The sequence below is a fragment of the Symphalangus syndactylus genome, chromosome 3 (assembly GCF_028878055.3).
Source record: "Symphalangus syndactylus isolate Jambi chromosome 3, NHGRI_mSymSyn1-v2.1_pri, whole genome shotgun sequence".
In the NCBI taxonomy this organism is placed as follows: Eukaryota; Metazoa; Chordata; class Mammalia; order Primates; family Hylobatidae; genus Symphalangus; species Symphalangus syndactylus.
The window spans coordinates 130,428,144-130,454,101 of record NC_072425.2 but is presented as its reverse complement, the minus strand read 5'-3'; the positions used below and the strand labels follow the sequence as shown (position 1 = coordinate 130,454,101).

The 25,958-nt window shown below is 48.7% G+C and overlaps 1 protein-coding gene across 3 annotated transcripts in view; it reads left to right on the top strand.

Annotated features, from left to right (window-relative positions):
- DRD2 (dopamine receptor D2) overlaps positions 1-25,958 on the top strand; it is a 65,889-nt gene that overhangs the window by 28,599 nt on the left and 11,332 nt on the right. For all 3 annotated transcript variants that reach the window (XM_055273176.2, XM_055273174.2, XM_055273175.1), the window contains exon 2: positions 22,241-22,556. In XM_055273176.2, the coding sequence (XP_055129151.1) occupies positions 22,272-22,556 (285 nt within the window). In that variant the 5' untranslated portion in view covers positions 22,241-22,271. The remainder of the gene's footprint in view (positions 1-22,240; positions 22,557-25,958) is intronic.

Genomic DNA, 25,958 nt, shown 5'->3' with positions numbered 1-25,958 from the left:
GCCATCAGTTCCTGTGGCAATGGTGTGATGGTTCCTTGAAGACCCCTCCCATTTTGGAAACACGGGGAATATGCCTTACTGTCAGTGTTGGCCTCATCCTCACTCACCACCAACACTGAGTTCCTAAATGGTGCTCTTACAACCACATGCCTCCATAGGGCTTCTCTCTGTGTCTCATTTTCAAAACTACTTGCATCAATGTGTACTGTAAAATGGGGATATGGGATTGAATCTACAGGATTATTATGAGGCTTAGCAGCAACACGGGCAAACTATTTCCAAATATCCCATCTTGTATTTGCAGTATGTTAATGTTAGTAGGGGGCGCCTCATTGCCACAGTGGAAATAGGGGTTTTGCAACTAGACAAACCCAGTCTTCCATCCTCCTCCGCCACTTCCTAGTTGACATAGGTTATTAAAGAAAATCCCTTGGCCTCACTGGCATTATCTGTGAAAAAGGATTAGTAATGTTTCCCTTTTAAGGTTGCTTTCAGAATTAGGACAAAGGTGTGTACAGTGTGCAAGACAGTGTCCAGTGTACTGTGAACAGTCAATGAACAGGAGCTACCGTTACTATGACTGCTGTGTTTTCTCCAGTTCTGACAGCAATTCTGTGTCTGACTCAGTGCCTGGGGGTAGAAACTGGTCTTTTCAGCAGGCATGACTTTAAGGAGTTTGGATGAAGAGGGTGCCTGGGGAACTAGGGTGGGATCCATGGAGGTGGGGTGACTGCATCAGATCTGTCATGAGGGCTTCTGGAAAGGGGCGAGTGGGAAGGGGAAGCTGAAGATCTGCCATGTACTTCCTATGTATGAAGTGGGGTCCATGTGTCCCAGGAGGAGTGAAATGTGCCACTGAGGTCTGGCAGGAAGCAAGGGGACAATTGCAGGTCAGACACAGAGAAAAACTTCCTGGGCCAGGACAACAGGCAACTCACTGGAACTCACAGACCAGGACCCTGGAAATGCTCCAGAACAGGGGCCGGACAATGCCTCCAAGGCCGGGCCACCCCCAGCATCTCTGTAGCCTGCACTGGCTCTGGAGACAGGCTGAGCCTGTTAGAGTCCTGCCTCTCTCACCTAGCAGCTAGAACTGTGGATAAATTTTTGAACTTCTCTGGGCCTCCGTCTCCTGAAAAAAACGGAGACATGATGAGGATTCATGGAGAGCATGTGTATAAGGAGGGTTGCTGTGCCTGGGACACAGTAGGTGCTTAAAATGATGGCTACGAAAAATGGATCAATTGACAGATATTAACTCCCCTCTCCTCCTTTTTTGCTTCTCTGCCTCCTGCCCCTTGCATGCGCAGTGAGCACCATGTGGGACAGATACTTGATATTTGCTCCATCCAAGGGTGAAGGAGAAGGGGACCCTCCCCTTTGCCTGGAAAACGTTTCTGCATCCTTGCCTGCAGATGGGAGGAGGATACGATGCCTCAGGAAGGCCTGGACAGCCCCTTCACACAGATACCTGGGTATCGGAGGTGCCTGTGTGAATGCCTGTTTTCCATTCGAGATAATTTTAGACTTGCAGAAGAGTAGCGAAAGTAGTGCAGAGAGTTCCCGTATACCCTTCACTCAGCTTCCCCTAAAGTGAACGTTTTATATAACCACAGTGTGATGATCAAAACTAAGAAAATAACATTGGCTCAATATTATTAACTAAATGACAGATTTTATTTGCATTTTGCCAGTTTTTCCACTAATGTCCTTTTCCTGGCCCAGGATCGAATCCAGGATCCCACATGGCTTTGTTGTCACATCTGAGTCTCCTGCAATCTGTGACAGCTCCTCAGTCTTTCCTTGTCTTTCATGACCTTGAGATTTTTGAAGAGTGCCGGTCAGGTGTTCTCAGAATGTGGAGCTATTTTCACACTTGTGATGGAGTGTGCAGCACTGACTTTTGCAGTCTTGCTTTAATATTTTTCTGCTTTCTTATTTTTGCTAGACTCCCAGAGCCTTTGCTTCTGCCAAAAATCTGTCCCGTGCAGTGAAAGATCCCATGCAGCTACAAAAGTGGCAGGAAGTTCATCTGTTTAGTGTGTGACATTAGCCGCGTTACCCCCTCTGCAAAATGTGCATCCTCTTTCCTACTCACCGTTCCGGCTTGGGCTCATATCAGAGCCCCAGCTGTCAAGCTAGTACCTCTCTCCAGATGGTGGCCTCCGTGAGGACAATGGAGCTTGCCTCTCTTGTTCAACGTTGTACCCTTAGTCCCTAATCAGCGCTGCATATAATAGGGGCTCAGCAAATGTGTGGTGAATAAAGGAGCAATCACCGTCATCATCAGCCACCATTTATAGATGGCCCATGGAGTGTAAAGGACAGTCATTCAGGCTATGGAGGTGTAAGGCATGTAATTTCCTCAAGGAACACACAGCCCTGTTAGAGACTGAACATAGATAGAAAAAGCTGATACACTGGCCAGTCAGTACAGCAGAAGCCCTCATATTCAGTACAGTGGATTGACTAATTTCAAAAGTTCTTTAAACAGGGAATTCATTTAAAAAATGATACTCCAATCATTTCATTTTACCTTAGGGTATTCATGTACGTTCATTTACCAAACGTTCTGTTCATATCTTGGGTCATTTCTTTGAGTACAAATTCACTGGCTGGGCACGGTGGCTCACACCTATACTCCCAGCACCTATACTCCCAGGCTGAGGCGTGCAGATCACTGGAGGTCAGCAGTTTGAGACCAGCCTGGCCAACATGGTGAAACCCCGTCTCTACTAAAAAACATAAAAATTAGTTGGGTATGGTGGTGCATGCCTGCAATCTCAGCTATTCTGGAGGCTGAGGCAGTAGAATCGCTTGAACCCGGGAGGCGGAGGTTGCAGTGAGCCGAAATTGTGCCACTGCACTCCAGCCTGGGCCACAGAGCGAGAAAGAAAAACAAAAACACAACAACAACAGCAACAAAAGCAATTCATCAGCTGGAGTCTTGCCTCACCCTATTTGCTTAAGTGTACCCATAGTACTTTACTTACAGCTTCCAGGTTTTTTTTTAGTTTTATTTTTTAAAGCAGAGCAAAGACTTAAACTTACAAAATGATATAGTGTAGATTCTTAGATTTTAAGAATTTTCAGTTATCTCATTTGCATATTAGATAACTAGTTAGGTTTTTTTTTGTTGTTTTTAGCAATTTTTCTTTATCAAAATTTTTCCCAATGCACTCCACTTAGTTTTCATGGATCAACATTTTGACTTGGTATCCATATTTCATTGTTTATGAAATAGTGAGCTAAACTAATGACAATGACAAGAACAACTAGTGTACACAGGTTTGGGAGAGGACTAACTGCCCAGTGAGCTGACAGCTCCTCTGCTATGCTAGGAGGACAGATAGAGCACAGGGTCCTGGAAGGGAACATATGGTGTGCGGTGCACATCTGTCAGTGTCCTTTCCCAAAACGGTGATTGGAGAGTGATGGTTAATCCAATCTGCCCAAAACTTGGAGGTCACTAGAGAGCTTCTAATATGTATCTTTCCTCTCAAGTTAGTTGTTCTTGCTGAGCGCCACACTGTGCTAAAATGCGCTGGATACTCCAGGAGCAAAAGATGAATAAGATACAAGCCTCGTTCTTAAAGAGCATAGGAGAGGAGAGAGACAGACTTGCAGATTTTGGTACCACAAGTTCCAAGAAGAGGCAATAGTGTACTATGAAATTGAAGAGGAATAAATAATTTGCCCAAAAATAGATCATAGAAGGCTTCTCGGAGGAGGTGGCCCCAGATGAGCAATAGAGGCCTTGGTGAGAAAGGAATTTGCAAGAGGCTGAGACCACTGAGCCTCATCATCTCAAACAACCCAGGCATACAAATAAGCCTGATAACAGAGATGCTGGTGTTTTCTGAAACAGAAGTTGAAACGACCAGCAGCAGCTGGGTCCACTTGTTCACTGTCATCAGCATTGGTTGTGAAGGGGACCAGAATCCTCCCCTCCCCCATCACACAAACCCTAGCATATTTGTTAGGCTTACAGATAAGAAAAGAGGGGGACAGAATCAGCCATCCCTCGGGGAGCCCAGCACTGCATGGAGGAAAAAAGGCACAAAGGTAATGGGCAGGCCCCTCTCCCAGGTCACCAGCAGCCCTGCCTATCAAGCTGATGCATGCGGTAGAGTCCAGACCTCGATTTGCCTCATACCAGGAAGATGGAATGTTTTGTTTCAATCTGTGACACGCACCTCAGTTGCTGAAGAGATTACCACTTCCTGGGCTGCAAAGATAATTAGATGATCAATCGTAGAAAGTCTAAAGCAAATGGAACCTTTAGGGAGAGAGATTTGTGTTTACTGTGTCCCATGGGATATCAGCAGGGAAGAAAAGGAACCTAAAGGAGCCTGTGCTTCAGAAACAGGGGCCTCCAGACACAGGGCTGAAGTCTCCAGGCAGGGCTGGGGAGGTGAGAAAATCTACACTTTGCTCAAAAGCCACCAGTGTTGCCTCAAGCCTCCTTAGCCTCAAGAGTGCTCCTCCTCCTGCCGCTACCGGTTGATGGGGAGGATTAGGTGAGAGGATCTGAGAGCATCATTCAGACACAGCCTTTGTAGCTCAGCAACATAATAGCAACTCAGTTACCCCTGCTAACTATTACAAAACACGGGGCACAAACTTAGATAGTTCTGGGACCTGGTAGTTAATGTAAACTGAGTGAAACCAGCTGGGTGCAGGTAAGGATGGCTGGGGATTGTGGTAAACTTGAGAGCATGTGTGGAGCTGGACGTAATGACTGGAGGGAGGGACCTCTGCCCTGGCTTCTGCCAAAGCCTTGGGGTCTGGCCACTTCCAAGCTAAGGCAATTAGGGCCAGTTTTCTTTCATCTATGCCCCTACACCCATGCTGTTTTCATATAATTCCAAGATAGCATATAATTTCATCTGTAAATATCTCAGTGTGTTATCACTAAAGGATAAGGTCTGAAAAAATTCACCGTATGCTGGGGATGTGGGGAACAAGGGTAGAGGTGTAGCTTCTTTTCTTTTCTTTTTTTTTTTTTGGAGACGGAGTCTTGCTCTGTTGCCCAGGCTGGAGTGCCGTGTTGTGATCTCAGCTCACTGCAACCTCCACCTCCCAGGTTCAAGTGATTATCTTGCCTCAGCCTCCAGGGTAATTTTTTATATTTTTAGTAGAGACAGGGTTTCACCGTGTTAGCCAGGATGGCCTTGATCTCCTGATCTCGTGATCCTTCCACTTTGGCCTCCTGAAGTACTGGGATTACAGGCGTGAGCCACCAAGGTGTAGCTTGTTTTTCCATCCTTGGAGTGTGGAGACAGTCCGTTCCTCATGAGCCAGGCTGTCCTCTGCTTTCTTCAATAGGTGTGTACCTTGTGTAAAGGGGACTATCTGGACGACCCCAGCTTGTTGTTGCCATGCAAGAATGCTGACCCAGTGTTCCCAAGATTTTATGATTCTTCTTGTAAAAGAAGCTAGATATCTGTATTTTAACATGAAATGTCCAATTGTAAATATTGGCAATAAAATGCCAATTTTTCAACGATGCTATGTGAGCCCAACAAATCCTATATGCAAGCTAAATGTGGTCCATAGGCTACCAGTTTGCAGTCCCTGGGCATGAAGGAGATTAGCTAGCCAGTACCAAGTCTCCGTTGCTGGGCTGTTGGAGACTAGCTGTGTAGTAGGCAGCCTTGCAAAGGAAAAAGGTTTTAGCAGGCTGCCATTGCCAGCCTCCATTTCCCACATAACAGAATGGGTTGATTCCGTGTTATTGTCTGCCCATAAGTTGGGGCTTAACGGCATGTGGCTCATTGTAGGAAGACAGCAAACATCTGGTTCTCAGATGACCCCAGCATCCATCGGAGGGTTATTTGCACAAACTCGGCAGCTCGAAGTGATCCCTGAGAAGAGCTTCTCCTCCTTCTTGCCACAGCCATCAAAGCTCTCTCTGTCAGCCTGTGCCTCAGGAAGCTGTCACAGCCTCATTACTGCTAATTCATCTTCACTTAGTGCATCAAAAGGCTGATTTATCAAATTGGGTGGGCGCACAGGAAGTTTGATTAGCAACATTATGTTGTTTGCCATGACAGGCTCAGAAAACTTAGCTCATCTGTGTCCCAGGAGCCCCAAGATAAGACCGAAGTGTTTATATTCTGCCTCTGAAATTCTCAGGATCAGACACCAGGGTGGTGGCTCTAGTCTGGGGTGTTCCCAATGGGGCACCCTCTCCATTTCTTTCCCTTCTGCCCCCTCATAAGTGGATCTCTGGAGTAAAATGTCTCGATTTCTTATCCAAAGAGGTACTGGTGTGAGCAGGGTCCCTGGTTGCATCCCATCATCCTCTGTGGCAGAGTAGCTCTCATGCCTAGGAATGCCCTTTCATCTTCATATCTAATGAAGCACTTGGGATTTGCATTATTTGCCTCTGCCATTATCCCCATCATGGCCCATGTCAAGCTGCTGAGCAAAACATCCAAAGGCGCCGCCTTTTTCCCAGGCTCCTGGGACAGAATGGGACAGAAAACCTCCCAAAGAAATAGTTTCAAGAAGTAGCATTTCTCAGAGAAACCTAACAGGCCCCATGGCCCTGAGCTTCTCCCTGAAAGTCTGGGGGGAACCATCTCTGAGCACATTCCTGTAAGTGCATGCCTTTACCGATATCCAGAGGACAGAAAGAGAGGGAGTGCTTGGAAAACAGCCCTTGCAAAGAAATGTTAAAACAAAAGATTATGGCCTGGAAAAGAACTGGCTAGGTGGGACTTTCTATGTATGCATTTTTCCTGAGTGCCACTTGAGCCTGTCTCTGCTGAGGATAGGTATCTGGGCGAGGCGAGCATACACAGAAGTTGCATAAAGGTAAGTTAGACTCAGGAGAGGCACTCATGGAGGCTCCAGAATTACTCTCCTTTAGTTGAGTTCATTTCTTGGAAGATGCAGATGATGATGATCCTACAGTGACCAGGATGGTAGTGACAAGGACTGAGCCCTTTCCAGGAGTCAGAGAGCCCTGTAGGATAAAGCAGGAGACCTGTCTAGAGACCTTAATTGCAATCCTGGTTCTTAAAGCGATGGGCTCAATGAACCTGGGTGAGTCATTTCACTTTCCTGGTCTTAGCCTTGGCTTTTTTTTTTTTTTTTTTTTTTTTTTTTGAGACAGAGCCTCCCAGGCTGGAGTGCAGTGGCGTGATCTGGGCTCACTGCAACCTCTGCCTTCCAGGTTCAAGTGATTCTCCCACCTCAGCCTCCTGAATAGCTGGGATTACAGGTGCCCACCACCACCCAGGCTAATTTTTGTATTTTTAGTAGAGATGGGGTTTCACCATGTTGGCCAGGCTGGTCTCGAACTTCTGACCTCAAGTGAGCTAGCTGCCTCAGCCTCTCAAAGTGCTGGGATTACAGGTGTGAGCTACCATGCCCAGCCCTGGTCTTAGTTTTTTAATCTGTAAAATGAAGAGATTAGATTAGATATTCTCTAAGGCCTCTTCCAGCAGTAAAAGTCAATATTCTATATTTTTCCAGGTTAGCTACCATTAAAATAGGAACAACTGAGTGCCTTCTCTCACTCAGAGACTGTGCTAGTGGCTTGATGTATCTTGTTTAATCTTTATGGTAACCCCACGAAGAAGGCAGTCTCGCCCTGTTTTAGGCTGTTCAAAGGAGCACTGTCACTGTCAGCTTCCTCCAGCATAACAAACACCCAGGAAGCACTTACAAAACTGGTAGCCTTCCTAGGAGATGCTAAGGATACACATAGGTTTAAGACAAGCTCTGCCCATCAAGGCTCACAGATGCATCAGACAGAAAAGACAGATGCAGAGCAATGTAAGTACCAAAGAACCTGTGCATGGCAAAGAAATACCGCCAACTACATTCTCCTGAGTGAGACGATAATAATACACTACATTCACATTTTTATAGGACTTTAGAGTTTGCAAGACACTTTGGAATATATCATTTTACTTGATTCATCATCACTCTCTGAAATTAGGTCTGACAGCTCTCATCATTAAATTATTAACTATTAAGTTGAGAATTAGAGAAGTGGCTCATCCAAGGGAACTGGATTTTCCTTCTGCATGTCAGACATCCACACAGTGAGACAATAATGATGCAGTGCTGATGACTGCATGATACCTGATAGAGTCTGCCAAGCCTTATCACATCTCATGCTGGTCCTACTTCTGTCCTGAGGAGCAGAGATGTCTCATTAACTGTTGCATCCTTAGATTTACCAGGAAGGTTACAGGCCAGGTAGGACTTCTTTTTTCTCAAAGATTTAGCGGGAAGGCTCAAGGTTGTTGCAAATCTGCATGACACATCCCAAAAGGACTTTAACCAAGGCCGTCTACCAGGTGCCGTGATATTTTAGGGCTTTTAGTTCAGGGGTGAGTAGTGGGAACAACGTGGTAGGCATGGCTGGAATCTCTCTGAAGCATGCAGAAAATTGAGGGCCACAGAGAAATGGGGAGTTTCCTTCCCTTGGGCCCCTCATTCCAGCTTGAGTCTTTTGCCTGGGACCCTCACACAGCTCAGCTCCTTTCCGGCAGCTGTTGCATCCTTGTAATGACATTAGCTGCCACTTATTGGGCACCTACCACTTACTGGCCCCTTTATTCACATTTTCTAAGTCAATTTGGCAACCACTCCCATGAGGAGGATGTTATTGCCCCCATGTTACAGATGAGAAGACTGAGGCCCAGAACAATTTCATTGTCAAGGCCATACTGCTACCAAGTGGGACTGGAACCCAGATCTAGCTGTTGTCTGTCTGATTAAAAAAACAACAATAAAAATACGATGCATTGACACACCTTCTTCAATTCCAGGGACAGAGGAAGTGACTCCTCTGTATCCTGGGCATCACTGCTTAGGAAGGCCTCAATGTTGGCCCCGGGATGTGGAGTGGTATGCAGCAGCAGTGGGTGCACAGCCTGTTTTCAGGATGGTGCCCAGCACTGCGGCTGCTCTTCCGACCTGCTTCCATCGACTGGGAGCGGCAGTTGGGGGCTCCTCTGCACCCCCCAGTCTGTCGTCGGGATGGGGAGACTGCCTGTCTGCTCTCTTCCCTGTTGTGCCCATGTTGCCCCTCCTCTGAGTGAGGTAGCAGAAGCCCAGGCAAAGCAAGATGCCCAGACCTATAGTGCCGCCCTTGGTGGTGGACGCACAGCCTATGGAATGAAAGGGAGCATTGGGGAGGAGCCTGGCCTGCCAGATGGACCCAGAGGCAGCCCTGGGAGCTGAGAGAGGATGAGGGACCCCAGCTCTTGCCCACACTCCTCGGCTCCACCCAGACTCCAGCGTGCCCTGTGCTCGTTGGCTCCACCTGGACTCCAGCGTGCCCTGTGCTCCTTGGAGCTCCCTTGTCAGAGCAGCCCCATGTCCTGGAGACACTAACAGTGTCATTTTCTGGAAAACATGAGGTTGCCTAAGGCACTTAGAATTCTGAGGAAACTTGGGTATGGCCTGGACCTAAGCTTCCCTCTTTATAGGGCTGTGAGAAGTTCCTTTGGCGGCCCTGTGGACGCCAGCCTGACACCTACCAGCCTGGAGGGGTGAGGCCCTGGCCATCCCCATGAAGGAACCATGTAGATGTGCCTTGGACACGGGACTGTGAAAACCTTACTTCTTCGTACCCTAGATCCATACTCAACTCCTGGTGTAAGGAAGAGTCTGGGTTCTGCAGGCAGATCCACTGGTGTTCACAACCCACTGCCTGTTTCTTTGTCTGCAGCATGGGGATCATATCTAATCTCACAGGGCTGCTATGCGGAGTAAATGAAATAGTAGGTGCCCAGCACTTCACGCAGTGCCTGGCCTGCAATAGGCACTCAGTAGCTGTTCTATTTGTCATTAAAGTAGGCTTTACCCTCCCGCCTCCATCCCTACCAGCTGAGCCACCACCTGCTGTGAAAGAGAGGACATGACTCATTAGGCCAAAGCTGTCATGTCATGAGAAAGGATCCCAGGCCATAGAAAGGGTTGCCAGGGCTCGTCCCCAGGGCTCCATCTGTCCTGGACAGGGCAACGGAGTGATCAGAACAGAGGGAGGGTCTGGCAGCCAGACTGGCAGGAAAGGAAGCCAGTGTTCATAATAAGAGAACTTGATCAGAAAGATACCTTGAAGCCTGGCTTGCACCCATCTGTTTTCTTAGGGATGGGCGCTGGGGTGAGGGTTAAGGAGCAGATTAGATACTTTAAAACATTTTGTTATAGAAAATTTCAAACATATACAAAATTAAAAAGAATAGCATCATGAACCTCAACGTATCTATCACCCACCTTTAACCACGATCAAATTATGGCCAATTTTCTTTCATCTATGCTCCTACCCCCATGCTATTTTCATATAATTCCCAGACAGCATGTAATTTCATCTGTAAATATTTCAGTGTGTATCTCTAAAGGATAAGGACTCTGAAAAAATTCACCAGAATGCCATAATATCAATAATTCTGAGTATCATAAACAATCTACTGTTTAGATGTTCAATTGTCCCATAAATGTCAGGGATTTTAAAAAATTGGTTTCTTTGAATCAGGATCCAAATAAGGCCCACACATCGCAATTGGTGAAGATGACTTTTAAGTTTATTTTATTCTAGAGGCTCTCCCCACTCCATCTCTTTTTTTTTTTCTTTGCAATCTATTTTTGGAAGGAACTGGGTCATTTGTCATATTGTATTTTCTGTAATCTGGATTTTACTGATTGCATTCCTGTGGTGAAGTTTTACCTTCAATTCGTCTTTGATGTCTTGACACCAAAATACTATTTGTGTGGGAGTCCTCAGGTCCACTCTTGCCTGCCCACCCCCTCCATTGCAAGAGGGCCTCCCATCGCCTTTGCCAAATGGGAAAGAAAGGTCCCCAGTGCCAGCCTGCTGGAGCCGAAGGATGAGAAACGTGGGGACGAGGGCTTCCGGAGGTTTCCAGCAGTGTGATCGTGGGTTGTGCTATTATTTGGACTGGGCCTTCTCTGTTTTTATGAACAGGAATGTCTTTTAATAAAGAAGAACAATTTTCTGCCAAATAGCCAGGATTGTTTTTCCTCCATCTGGAGCAATAAGTTTCAGTTTCAGGATTTGTCTCCCAATTGACTTTCAAGAGCATGTTTTCTCAATTCTTTCCTGAAATTAAAGTAAAGGTCAAGGAGGCTAGTCTAAGACCCAGTCCTTCCTCCTCTCTGGGCTCTGGCTGGCAGGAGTTTGGTAGCTAAGTATGTCCTTGGCTCAGGTGACCCTGTGTAGCCCCTGGGGCAAACCAAGCTCAACTTCCCTGATTTTTTTCTTTGTGGGGGCAAATTGAGGAGGAAGGGAAAGTGGGGGGGCGGGGGGAGGAATACAGTGCCAGTCTGTGGGCTCCATTCTGAATTTAGATCTCCTGGGCAATTTCTAGAGGCTTCATTCTCCCCACTGTGTTCCCTTCTCAGGGAGGGGGCCCCCGGCCCCACCCCTCCACCTGCCTCCCACCCGCCAGTCTTCTGCAGTGCACGTGAGCTGCCCCAGGGATCTGCCCCTTCCCTCACACAGTATCGGAGTGGTGAGGATTTTTAATCAAAAGGCAGCACACGCAGAGAATAGCACCGCCACCACCCTGCTCAGCATCACTGAGCCATTCTCCCCCACCCCTCCCCACACTGAGTCACTCCAGCTAACAGTTAATTAATTTGTGACACTTTGACAGTTTATGAGGAGACATTTTTACGGAGCCATCAAAATCTGCAGGGATGGGGCTGTCAGGCAGACACCCCTTCTTGCATTCACTGCATCTCCCAGACCCTGCCTCACCCCACTGCAGACCCTGGAGGCCTGCAACAAGGTAAGGCTGGGAAGACTCATATTCTGCCGCTGCTCAGGCCTCTCAGAGACTCCACAGTCCCAGGGACACCTGGGCAGACCCAGGGCCACCTGGCCACCTTGGGAAGAAGCAGAGAGTGGGGTTGTCTGGGATGAGAGCCCTGGAGAAGAGGAGGCCCTGGTCATGCTCAGCTGTGGTCTCCTCTGCTCCTAGACAGTCTCACCCAGGGGCCCTTTCCATAGCTGGGCAAAGAACTGTGCATGCTCCAGCCTCTCCCTGGGGACACCCCCACCCCACCCTCATGCTCCGTAGAGAGCTGAGTCTCAGCTGCACTTGGCTCCCTCACTGTGAATGCTTGGTAGTCTCTGGCTGGTGCTGACGGGGGTAGATGGCTCCCTTGGCCTGCTGTGACTTCCCTCCCACAGGGTGGTGCCAACCTGGACACTCTGAAGCCCTGGGCCCCCAGGCCTTCCAGAAGCCCAGAAGCCATCTCCACCAGCTCTGTGCTTTTCTTTCCACAGACTGTGTGTTGGCTATGACCTCTCCCCACATCCCCACATCCCCACACTCACTTTCATCCGTGTGCCTCCTCTTCTTTTTCCAATGCCTTATAATGCCTTTGTGCCACAGTGATGCCCACCTGGGAAACACCCTGCAAGGACCCGAACCAGCTGGGCACCCAACCCCAGCTACCACTGTGACTGGGACCCAGAAGGTCAACAGGAGATCTCAGAAGAGGCTATTGTACCCTTCACGAAGGATCTGGGAGGAGAAATGACGGCAGGGTAGGAAAAGACCTAGGGACTGGCTCCTTCACACTTGGATGAGATGCTGTCTCCACGGATGTCTCTCAAACATGTGTGGAGCATGTGCTATTGCCATGGCTGTGCTGGGGAGGGAGAAGACCTGGAGAGACAAGACACATGTGAGCCTTGCACACAGTTTATCAAGAAGAACAGACAGCAAACAAATCACTAGACAAATACTGACTTCATTACACCTGTGCTGGGTGTCACCAAGGAGCACATGTGTTGTGAAAGCATTAAGTGAGAGGACGGGCTCTGAGCTGGAGCGGCAGGAAGGCTTCCTTGGAGAAGGGGCTGGAAAGATAGTCCTGAAGGGTGAGAAGGAGGAGGAGGCCAGCCAGGGTGTGCTATGCTGAGCCCAAGTGGCAGGAAGGGGCTTAGGGTGAGGAGTTGGGGCTCAAGGAGGGTGCATGTGGCTCCCTGTGCCTGTAAGTTTATGGATTTGGTAACAGAAAATTGAGCAAGTGCCGAAGGATAGCTTCTATTTTTACTGTGAGGTAGGAGGTAAGACCGGGAATGGCTGGCCAGGTTTAATTCCAGGGAGCAGGGACAGAAGCTTGGAGCAGGTGACCCGGGTTGCCAACCTCAAGCTGGGCCACAGAAGGCCCTCGAGATTATAGCCACTCTCTGGCTCCAGCTGCATAGGGCCAGGCACAGCCAGAGACCACCAGTGGAGAGATTCGTTCAGGCTGTTCCATGCCTTCTAAAGAAACCTAGACAATGTTCCCTGCAGATAACATAGCCAAGAGCTGCTGCGCGGGCAGTGGGCTCTGCTGCCTCGCTGCCTCTGGAGAACTCCAGGTTCCAGGGAGGCTCCCCATGCCGGGGGAGAAGGGGCAAATGGGGTATTAGTGTGTAGCCTCCCCCTGTCTCCCGCAGCAGCCTCTGCCACCCCCAAATGGTAGTCCAGGCCACTCCCTGGGCTTCCACTAATGGGTATCCCCCCAGCCTAGGTCTCTAGTCCAGACCTGTTCCGCCACAGTAGTGCTGAGGCTGTGGGTTGCGGGGGAGTCCAGGGGCTCAAGAGGGGGGAGCCCTTCCCCTTAACAGAGAAAGAGCAATCTGCATTTTTTCCCTCAGGAGTGACTGCTGACACCGGGGCCAGACCCGCAGCCTCACACCCCGCTCCCCTGTGCACCTGGGCCTGGGATGCAGGAAAAGCCATTCCCAGTGAGCCCAGGAGGTTGCCATTGTCCATTGCTCCAGGTTCCTCTTTGTCCCCACAATCCTTTCTGTTTCTCCTCCCCCTCCTTTTTTTCCTCCCTGCAGACCCTCCATACCCCAGCCCCAGGGCTTAGAGGCTTTGCCTTCCAGACAGTGACTGTGCCTGTCCATCTACCCACTCCCGCCCTCTGCAACTCAAGGTCTGCAGCCACCTGGCCTAGGGCTTTGGGACTGAGGTCTCCGTTTCCTCTGCTGTCTGCTGAGGTTGCCTCCTAGGCCAGAGTACATAAAGGTGTTATTCAGTAACTCTCTCCTTTTCCCTTGGATGTAGGAAGGAACGGGCCACCCCCTTTCCTCCCTCTTTCATTTCCATGCTGCCTTTTTGAAGTTGCAAGAGATGCTAAAAGAAGGTCCAGCCCCAAGTCAGAGCCTGGCCTTTGCCTGGAGGGGCAGGGGCAGGTGGCCTATATTGCGAGGGTCCTGGAAAGGAACCTCTTACCCACTCACTCCCAATTCCTATCCAACTCAAGTCACTCCAATAGGCTGCTTTTGAGATGCAAATGCAAAATGCTTTCTTCTCCCCCTCTACTTTTTCATTGAAATGCTTCGCATCTCAGAAAAGAGGAAAAAATGATGTGTTTAAGACAGGAGTGTCTCACCCGCCATCAAGCCTGATAAGGAATTGTTAAATTTTAATTAGACAATTTGATTCCTTCAAGTGCCGAACTTTCAGGGAAGGCAGCACCAAGACTTAAGCTGAGACGGAAGCATAGGAAACACGTTGCTGGGGTTTATGCTGCATCCAGGGCTTCTGTCCCCCACCTTTCCAGCTCTGTGCCCCAGATGAAATAGAAATGAGGTGGTGGGGAGAGAGGGAGGGAGAGAGAGAGAAAGAGGGCAAGAGAGGATCAGAGAAAATCCTCTCCATTCTCCCAGGACCTGCCAGCTTTCTTCCTGGATCCCAGGCTGTCCTAACAGATCGACCCTTTTCACCCCACTCCATCAGCCTGGGGACTAAGGGTGGCTACACCTTCCAAGTTTCTCCTGAGAGAAAATGTCAGGTTTGGGTGTCAGCCTCAAACTGTTGAGCCTTAAAGGAGCTTTTTTCCCTTCCAATACACTTTATAGGTTGGGGCGCCTGCCAGTTTTGGGGCGTGACTGGGAAAGCAGCCCCTTCCTTACCTCATCTATACCCCAGAAGGCCTGCCCACTTCCTGTCCCCTCCTCTACTCCTGGGGGACAGTGCAGTGGGTGGCCAGAGCAGGGTGGCCTGCCTGGGGCAGCCTGGGTGGGCTAGCTTAGCCCCGGGTATCTGGGCTCTTCCAGTACTTCTGAACTTGAGAGCTAGCTAATTTCCAAATTAGGGCACGCACAGAAAATAGTAGCATTTGTAAGGCACATAGGGTGAACAGCAGAAGCTGCTGAGGTTGGAAATTCCTGGCTCTACATCCCAATTGACCTGATACTTCTATGCACCTTGATGCATTCTAGACATCTGGTTGGGGAAGTTCTGCTCTGAAGCTTCTGAAGAGAGCCACTATTACAGAAGGCTGGAGTTAAGCTAGATGTTAGGGAGAACTTGAGAGGCAGGGGTCCTGAGCACCAGAATAGATGACTCTGAAAGATATTTCTGTAGATCTTTGCCCTTCTGAGCTAGGGCAGAGCAAAGGATCCTGGAGACAGATGAGAAGATGACCTTTGGCTCTTTGATGACCAGTAGCTTGCAGGTCACTCCACAAATGCAGTCTTCCCTTACTCCTGGCTTCCACCAGGGCAGCTGAGAAAGAAAAGCCTAGGAGGCCTCAGAGGACCCATGGAACCTTGTCTGCAAGCATCTGCATGGTGAGGTGGAATGAGGAGCAGCAATGGTAGGGGAGTGATGAAAGGTTTCCCGCACAGAAAGGTGCCTTAGGGGAGAGGCAGCCACCCCTGGAGTGAGGCCTGGTAGCTACAGGGTTAGATCGTTCATCCTCCACCCAGGAAATACTGTCAAGTAGCTCAACCTGTAACAGCTGGAAAATAACAGTGTCGCTGCATGTATTTGGTGCTCACTAAGTTCTTGTTGACTGGGGACTATGATTTGGAGTTTTGTAAGCTTTTATGCATGCCGCAGGGGCCACCTGGGAGAAAGACGGAGATGACATTTGGAGGGTGGTGAGCAAGTTGATCATATTTTCACAATTCCAAATCAAAATGCTTGTTTTGACAACAACAGATTTTTAAATATACTGTGTCACTTTGTTTGTCTGAAAAAAATTTCTCATGTAAAAATAACGCACCTTGGGTTATATATTTAGCCAATCTCCATTTTAAAAAAAGAACCAGAAATTGGGGCCATCATGGCAAATACAAGGTGCCATGTGTTATGTGGCTTTGCATTTTCCCTCCACAAGCTCCAGAGTGGACAAAAACTCACCAGGCTTCTTTGGAGCCAGAACCAGCCCAGCATACCTGGAGCAGCACTGGGAACCTTTCATCACTCCCCTACCACGAACACGAGCTCCAGCCAGGATGGAGAAGCTCCTCACTTGTGTATTCTCGTGGGATGCCCCTTGGAGCCCAACAATCTGTGCAGCCCGGAGACAGAAAGACAAAAGGGAGGGATGGGCTGGAGCTGCAGCAGGGAAGCCTGGGGGCCAGCAGGTTTTCTCAGGCCTCCTGAGAAAATGTCAGCAGACAAATGCTGGGAAGGCCCTGTATTGTTATCGACTCTACAGTGCACATCCCCCTGCCCCCACCACTTTAATGTCTCTGAAATCAGGATGCATTTTACAATGGACAACATCTTGGAGCCCTACTGGGGTTGGATGGCATTTTTTTTTCTTTCCTAGTGGTACATAAAATAGTGGTGTATCTTCATTCGATTTTATCTTAGAGTCTTTGAAATGTGGTGATTAGTATGACAGTCATTGGCTATAGCAGCTGGGCTGGGAGAGCTGGATCTTCCAGGCCAGCTGCTGCCTCATCTCAAGGGTCACTTGAGTTTGTCCTGCAGCCAGGGCCCAGGGACAGGCTTTGTCTTTTCTTTCCTTTACTTCCTCCCAAGGAGTTGGTGGCTGCATCTTGAAATCCATCTCCCTTTATCCAGCCACCTATTTTTCAGGATGGGCATAGGAGGCAGTGTGCCCAGGAGGAACTCAGACCCTAGTGAGCTGCATTTGAACAGCAACAGTCATTTCATCTCGCTGAGCTGTTGGCTTGTGGTCTGATTGCTTGTTTCATTTCATTCTTTTGCTTGGTTTGATTTTTAAAGTTGACATTCTCGAGGGCTTACCTGTGCCTGGCACATGGCCATGAGTCATCTTACTTAATACTCACAATTGTTGTTACCTCTATTTTGCTTATGGGAAAACTGGGCTCGGGAAAGCCAAATAACCTGGCTGAGGCCTCAAAGTTAGTAAGTGGTAGAGTTAGGACTTGAACTCAAGTTTTTTAGTCCTCAGCTCAAATGTTATACTAGCACCTCTCAGGCTAGAGTACCTCCTCTGTGGCAGCGGCTTTGCTGATGTCTGAATTCCTGCTCAGCTTGATATTTATATGGCGAGAGCCAGCCAGGCAACCCCTGCTTGTGAGAGATGCCAGCCCCAGGTAGATAAGGTGCTGAAGACACGATAGAAACCAGGACTGACACCAGGTGTTAAAGGTGTTAAAAGATAGCCCTGTAACGGCCGGGTGCGGTGGCTCACGCCTGTAATCCCAGCACTTTGGGGGGCCGAGGCGGGCAAATAACGAGGTCAGGAGATCGAGACCATCCTGACTAACACGGTGAAACCCCGTCTGTACTAAAAATACAAAAAAATTAGCTGGACATGGTGACGGGCACCTGTAGTCCCAGCTACTCGGGAGGCTGAGGCAGGAGAATGGTGTGAATCCAGGAGGCGGAGCTTGTGGTCAGCTGAGATAGCGCCACTGCACTCCAGCCTGGGCGACAGAGCGAGACTCCATCTCAATAACAAAAAAACCCCAAAGCAAGCAAACAGACAAAAAGATAGCCCTGTACCAAGGTACTTATAGGGGTTACAGGTATTTAGGCATTTGCCATGTTTTCCCTTTTTCTTTCTATAGTGTAAATATACTACGTTTGTATTAGCAACAAAAAGCAACGAGAACAACCAATAATAAATAATAGATTAGATGCCTTTCTCAGAACTTGGGTACAGGGACTCTCCCTTACCCTGCAGAAGTAACCAGCACTCCAGAGAATGAATGCTCACCCTCAACCCCACCTGACCTGCAGCACTCACATTTGCCATCTACATTGTACTCATAATTTTAAATCCTAGACTAGTGCCTGTAATCCCAGCACTTTGGGAGGCCAAGGCAGGAGTGTCTCTTGAGGCCAGGAGTGTGAGACCAGCCTGGGCAACATAGTGAGACCCTCATCTCTACAAAACATTTTTAAAAATTAGCCAGGCATGGTGGCACATGCCTATAGTTCCAGCTACTCAGGAGGCTGAGGTGGCAGGATCACTTGAGGCCAAGAGTTGAGGCTGCAGTGAGCTATGATTGTGCCACTGCACTCCAGCCTGGGTGGCAAAGTGAGATTCTGTCTCTAAAAAAAAAATTAAATCCCGGTTTACATCCTCCCTCCTCCAGGAAGTTCTCCACAAACACCCCAGTCACACACACGTGCATATGCTCCTGAACATCAACTGTAGTGGACACTGTGGAATGCCACCCGGATCCCCCTGCAGGACCACAGCCCTCATCCCCAACTACTGGGAGTGTTGGCAACTGACAGTTCTTGGCAATTGCCCACTGCTGAGGAGAGATGCCTCTTTCAAGGCCACACTGCTTTCCCTGGGACAGCCACAAGCTATGACATCTATGAGAGGGGATTAAAGGCCCTACCCTCTTGCTCTCATTTAGGCAACTGGCAGGGTGCCCTGTGGAGTCGCCCGATGCCTTTGTTGTGACTTCTCCCTCTGGCCTGCCCTGCTTCCTCACTTCTTTGCACATCTTGATCCTGAGAGCATTCCCCAGTACATTTCCTGCAGGCTGATTTCCTTTTTAGAGTCTACTTCTAGGGACCTGTATTAGTCTGCTCTGGCTGCTATGACAAAATTCCACAGATTGGGTGGATTAAACAACAGAAATCTGTTTCCTCACAGTTCTGAAGGCTGGGACGTCCCAGATCAAGGTGTCAGCAGGGCTGATATTGCTTAAGGCCTCTCTCCATGGCTAGCGGATGGCCACCTTCTTGCTGCATTCCCACTGGGTCTCTCCTCTGTGTGTGCATCCCTGATGTCTCTTTTTATGTCCAAAGCTTCTCTTATAAGGACTCCAGTCTGACTGGGTTAGGGCCCACCCTAAGTGTCTCATTTTAACATAATCACCTCTTTAAAGGCCCTGTATCCTAATACAGTCACATTCTGAGTTACTGGGGGTTAGGACTTCAACATATACATTTTGTGGGTTGGGGGAAGAGCATAGTGCAGACTGTAACAGGACCCAACATGCAGCACCTATGGCACCCTCAGGGTGCCTTACTTTTTCATCACTTGTTAATCTGGTAGCCTATATTAGCAGGTAACTTTCAAGTGGGAAGGGGTTTTCTTCCCAGTTGCACTAATAGAGCCTTTTATTCAGTTCAGCAAACATCTGTTGAACACGTACTGCCCACAAACCAGAGTCAGGAGTTGGAAAAGAACAAGATAGTATGGTTTTTATTTGTTCATTCCAAGAACAAGAGGAGGAATGAGCAAGACAGGTTGTAACTCTTGTGAAGTCTACACCCCAGTGAAAAAAAGAGACTCCTAAACAGGTGTCTCCTGCAGCACTGGGGTGTGTTTCAGTGCTGCAGGACACTGAGGAGGATGGGTGATGGCTCAGGCAGGAAGACACAGGTGGATTCTAGGGCAGGAGGATTCTAGGCAAGACTCGCTTTGAGGGATGCATAGGGACTGGAAAAGCAGAGGGAAGGGAACGGAAGAGTTTTCCAAATCCCTTTCTTATTTGTAAAGTAGGGATAATAATTAGACAAGATCAGGCATGTTCCGGGTAGTATGGCCATAGACAGCGATAATAATTAAAAGCCTCTAAGGGTTGTTTTGAGGATAAATGAGACAGTATATCCAAAAAACTTAGCAAACTATCAAACCCTTTACAAGTATATGATGCTATCATCAGCAGCAGGGAGTCAGGGGAGAAGCAGAGAGCGATGGTCAGGATGGGGGCAGCGAGTGTGCCTCACACGCCTGAGGCCCCTGACACTGCTTTGCACACTGCTTTATGCCCAGCAGGTTCAATAGATGCCGATTGAGTAAATGAATGTCAGAAGCAGCCCCAGGCGCCTGATCAATACCTACATGCAGGCCTCCCGCTGTGGGCTCCAAATGGGAATAGGGCTCAGTTGGCTTTACAGAATACAGCATCAATATGACACATGCTTCATTACCTTAGAACTGGAAGATTTGCTGCATGTTGGCATTCCACGTCACCCCACATGGAATTAGGCACTTTGCTTTTCCCCAAGGCTCCACAGTGATGGTGGTTGGTAGGACATGATCCATATTCTTCTACTAAAGCTGGAAGAGTGGGTGTGTCAGACAGAGATGGGACTGTGGAGGTTGGGCAGGCCCTCTTCCACCATCCCCTCTGACCCATTGCAGGAGGTGTGCCCTGTTCATTGATTGCACATGGCACCACATTCATCCCAAATGGCATCAATTGGTGGTTTTCGATTTGCAGTAGCAAAGTACCTGGAAGTCATGTGCTTTGTATGGAATGCCTTGGAATGCTGATAAGTTTAATTCTTTTGTGTAAAACAGGAAGACATTTTTTAGCTGAAAAGCCAGCCACGTTATCCGTGCATTATGTTTCAGTCACAACCAAAACCCTGGCCGTCAAGTTCATCAACTGCTGATGCCTCCCAGGTCTGCTCCTGAGCCCCTCTGGTCCCTTTTCTCTGTGAATATGCCACACCAGCCTCCCAGAGCCCCAGGCAGAAATCCTAGCGTTACCCTCTACTCCTTATCTCCCTGCTTGTCCCATACCCACTTTTGCCCCACACCTATCCAAGGACCAAGGACCATGAGATTGACTTCCAGTTTAGCTCCTGATTCCGAACAGGTCTCTCCATCTTCATTCCCAGAATCTTCATTCAGAAGACCACAATTTCTAACCTAAATTACAGCCAAAACATCATTCCTCTCTGAGCTCTCTTCTACACCATATACCTTTCTAGAACACCAGTCCAATAGGGTCATGTCTCTGGGCCCAATCTTTCAGGAACTCTCCAGCTGACAAGACACAGTCTGGCCTGTAAATGTCCCTGCAGTTTAATTATCCTCAACATTACTGCCATACCCTACATTTTTGGCCAAACAGAATTGTTTGCTGTTTGATGATTTGGGACCATGTCATATTGTGTGTCTGGAACATCCCCCCACCCCTCTCATTTAGCAGGCTAAGTCCTCCTTCTACTTCATCCCAGATGATAACCACTTCAGGAAGTCTTTCCCTTCTGTGGGATGAGACGCCCATTCTGCAAGGCTCTCACTGCCTGCATCCTGCCAAACCTCATCATCTCTTATCTGGATTCCTGTTACAGCCTCCCAGCTGGTGTCCCACTTCCACTCTGGGCCCCTGCTCTCCGTTCTCCACAATGCTGTCGGAATCACCTATTCGAAAGGCAAATCTGATCATGTGGTTCCTGCTGCCCTTAGGATCAAGTATAAACTCCTAGCATGACTTTTAAGGTCCTCTATGATCTCGCCTATTGCAACCTCCCCAGACTCAACCCTTGCCAGGTCCCTCTGCATCAGCTATCCAAAATCTCTTTCAGGCCCTCCACCTGCTGTCTACCTCTCTACGTCTGTGCTTTGCATATACTGCTTCCAATGTCTAGACCTTCCACTGACTCCTAGTTCTTTACCTGGCTAATTCCTACACATTCTTCAGTTGTCTGTCTGTTGAACATCACTTCCTCTAGAAAGCCTTCCCTGAATACCTGAACTAGGTTATGTATCTCTCTCCCGGTTCCATTTCCTACTCCTTATCACCCGCAGATGTAATTGCTTGATTAATTGGCTGTTGTTTCTCCTAGAATGTGAGCTACAGAACCATGTATATTTTGTTCTGGCCTATATTTCTAGAACTATATAGAGCAATGCTTAATAAATATTTATAGCATCAAGAATGAATGAATACCCATTTCTGTTTCGATGACTGGAAGTTAGCAAGCCTGGTTAACTGAAGTGTGTGGTGTATGGGTTGTGCTTAAGAAGTGTTTGTTGAATGAATAAATAAATGATGGATCAGCTCTGTTCAAGCTCATCTTATTATGCATTTAAAAAACAATTGTGTTTGCTCATTTGTCCTACCCGCTGTAAAAACTTGCTAGCAAAAGAGTGGCAGAAGGCCCAACATTTGTAGAAAATTCTTAGCCGTATACCTTAAAATCCCGAGTTGGAAAATTCTCATTATTAAATGCCGGGAGTTGGTCTTCTCCCTGGAGACCTCTGCAAGAGGCCCTCCCACTGACACCCTGTGTCCATTTTTCCTGGCCAGAGCCTGGCCACCCAGTGGCTCCACCGCCCCGATGGATCCACTGAATCTGTCCTGGTATGATGATGATCTGGAGAGGCAGAACTGGAGCCGGTCCTTCAATGGGTCAGACGGGAAGGCGGACAGACCCCACTACAACTACTATGCCACGCTGCTCACCCTACTCATCGCTGTCATCGTCTTCGGCAACGTGCTGGTGTGCATGGCCGTGTCCCGCGAGAAGGCGCTGCAGACCACCACCAACTACCTGATCGTCAGCCTCGCGGTGGCCGACCTCCTCGTGGCCACACTGGTCATGCCCTGGGTTGTCTACCTGGAGGTAGGTGGCCCCCTGCTTGCTCCAGCACTTTCTCCAGCAGGACCCTGCCCTGGACACTGGGGACTCTAGCTCCCCACTGGCTTTTACCAATGAGTTTCCTGGTGCTTCTCTAGGTGGTTTTTCCTTCACTCTGGGCTTACTTTTTCTCCTTATGAAATGGGTAGATTGTTTCCTTGATAATCCCAACTACCATTTGTAAAGTGCTTACTAAGTGCTGGGCCTCATGTAAGGACTTTAAATATAGCATTTTCCTATATAACCCTCACAGCAGCTCAGAGGCCGGCATTATTGCCACCATTTTGCAGTTGATAAACCAGGTGGTCAGAGAAGTTAAGTAACTGCTGCAGCATCACACGGCTGGCAAGTCCAAGCTGGAACTCTGGCCTCAGACTTAGTTCCTTAGGTCATATTGGAAATAGGAGTAACCGGCAAGGATCCCCAAGGAGGGGCGTGTTTATGCTCCCAGGTCCCTGAAACCTTCATTCCCATCTCCCCACTTCAGAAATGGGGCTGCTGCTCAAGGCTCCCCATATCCCCTCTCCTTCCCACAGCTTATCCTGGGGCCCTGTCCAGGACCTCCAGGTAGAGGCTGCCATGGACCGTGCTGTAGCCCTTTCGTTAGGAAGAATTGTGTAGTCACTCGTTTCTCGGCCCAGCTCTGCACCTCAAAATGGGGAGTAGGCAGCACAGTCTAGACACTGTGCCTGGTGCATTGCTGACACAGACCCAGTGAATACTCTTGGTAACCCTGGGAGTCCATGCTACTCTTCTCACTTTACAAAACAGGAAACAGGCCAGGCACGGTGGCTCACGCCTGTAATCCTAGCACTTTGGGAGGCCAAGGCAGGCAGAGCACTAGGCCAGGAGTTCAAGACCAGCCTGGCCAACATGGTGAAACCCCATCTCTACTAAAAATACAAAAATTAGCCAGGTGTGGTGGCACATGCCTGTAGTCCCAGCTACTTGGGAGGCAGAGGCAGGAGAATTGCTTGAATCTGGGAAGTGGAGGTTGCGGTGAGCTGAGATCGCACCATTGCCCTCCAGCCTGGGTGACAGAGCAAGACTCTGTCTCAAAAAAAATAAAATTAAAATAAAAACAAAATAGGAAATAGAGGCTTTGGAGAAGACGTTGCCTTTCTTCACCCAGGTCACAGGGAGAAATGCCGATGGAGGAATCCCGAAGCAGATATTATTCTCCAGGAAGACACCTTCAGAGCCAGCAAGCAGATGTGGGAGCATTTAGGGATCACCGGTGGGCACAAGCCAGATCCTGCCCCTTTCTCTGCCCGGCTTTCTAAGATGGCATGTCCAGGACTGAAGCAATCTGGAAGTCTGGGTGCATGGGAAGGCATGGGATCAGGCATTTAGGAAAGTGCCAGTGCTCTGCCCACTGAAACGTTACCTTCCTTCCCTGAGCAGGAGAGGAATTGACCAGTGCCTCTGAGGCCATTCCTGCCTGAGAGGGAAGGGGTTGTTGAAAGAAAATGCGAAAGCTTTGTAGGTTTAAACAGGGGAGACATCTAGATGAGGATGCTTAGGTGAGGAGGCGAGACTGGTGGAAAGTGGCACACCTCCCTGTCCCCGGGCCCCCGAGGGGCTCGTGCGCTTACTATTCTCACCACCACCCCGGCCCAAGGGAGCTCTGATCCATCATCCTTTGGCTTCCTTTACTACAGCCAATGCAGGCTGCAACTTCCAAAATGACCTGATTGGATATTAAGGAAGAACCAAAAGGAAACACAAATACAAAACCACATAAAAATATTCAGTTGACACAGTCCAGGAGTCCAATTCCCCCTGGATCCATGTTTATGAGGGCCCCTAGACTCTGTCCATGCCTTCTTAATTCTTACACTTGATCCCCTCCTTCTTCCCTCTTCCAAAGGAGGGTCCTAGATCTCAGACCATAGGGAAAAATGGTATAGCAAACAACCTCTCTGTGCCTCAGTTTCCTCATCTAGAAAATGCAGATAATAATAGTATCACACAGCATAGCATTGTTGAGGATCGAATGAGTTAATATGTGAAAGTGATTAGAATGATGCATGGCTCACAGTGAGCACTACGTAAATGTCAGCCATGGAGGTGATGATTAAGATGAAGATGACAATAGACATCCAGCACTGCTCCACATAGGGAGGACTCTCTCGTTCCTATTCACCACCCCCATGGGATAAAGAGGAAGGAGAGAGTACTCCCTATGTTCGCCCCAGGCAAGTAGGTACCCTCTTCCCAGAGGAACATGTGTTCTACCCAGGGCTCTGGGCATGGCTTCTGTTGGCTCCCAGACCCCCTGTCCCTACCCAGACACTTGGGTAGGGACAAATCCATACATGGGCTATAGGGGGTTCCCAGGAATCAGTAAGTCTTTCGAACAGTTCCTTTAAACATGCTTGTTCACCTTATTTTAAAGGTGAAGCTGAGTGTGTCAGGGGAGAAGGGTGCAGAAGCCATTCTCAGAGGGCAGGGCTCAGACTTTCCCACAGCATCTCATCAAATTAGAGCTGGGCACTGAGCCTTTTTTAATGGACATTATCTCAGCTATTTGTTGTCCCTAGAGAACGTTCCAGGTGACGTCTCACCCTGCCCTGATGTCCTATCAGCACACCCTCACAACCATGCACTGTCCCCTCTCTAAGACGTGCTCTTGCATCCAGATTTTTTCCTCCTGTTCCATTTCCAGCAATGCCATGTCAGCACCTGTCTGACTTATAACTAGGTGTGCGTTATTTATCTTGCTAAAAGTGTATGAAAATCACGCTGGTTTTGGAGTGAGATGACTAGGTTCAATTCCCAGCTCCACTCCTTTCCATCTAGATGCTATGGGAAGAGTTCCTGATGTCCACTTGTGCCATTCCATGTCAGCCTCACAGCCCTTTAAGGAGCAGCTTCCTGTGTGCATTTATTTTCTAGATGAGGAGATTGAGAAGCTGAACAAATATCTCAGAGTTATTCATTCACTCAGTCAGCATTGACTGAGCACTCCGAGGTCTTACCCCAATCCTTGTGCAATGGGCTAAGGCACTGGCATACTGGGGATGCAGAGGTTGACAGGGCGCCTACGGTGCAGTCTGCTGCAGGTGACAGTGGAGCAGTCCCCATAGGAGGTGTGGGGCATGCGGCCCAGCATGGGGGTGTCAGGGAAGACTTTCAGGGAGAAGTGATGCTTTAGGAAAAATTATCCAGGAGAGGGAGGGAGACACTTGCATTCTCAACAAAGCCACTCAGCAGGGAGAGGGAGTAGCTGGCTGGAGGTATGGAGGAGAGGTGGTCATGTCATTTGCCTCTGAGGCTTACTGTCTGCATTCTAAGACATGAGCATCAAGTGTTCGGAACAGTGCCCGACACATGGTAAGTCCTTAGTATTATTACAGTTATTAGGACTTAGCTGAGCCAGCTGAG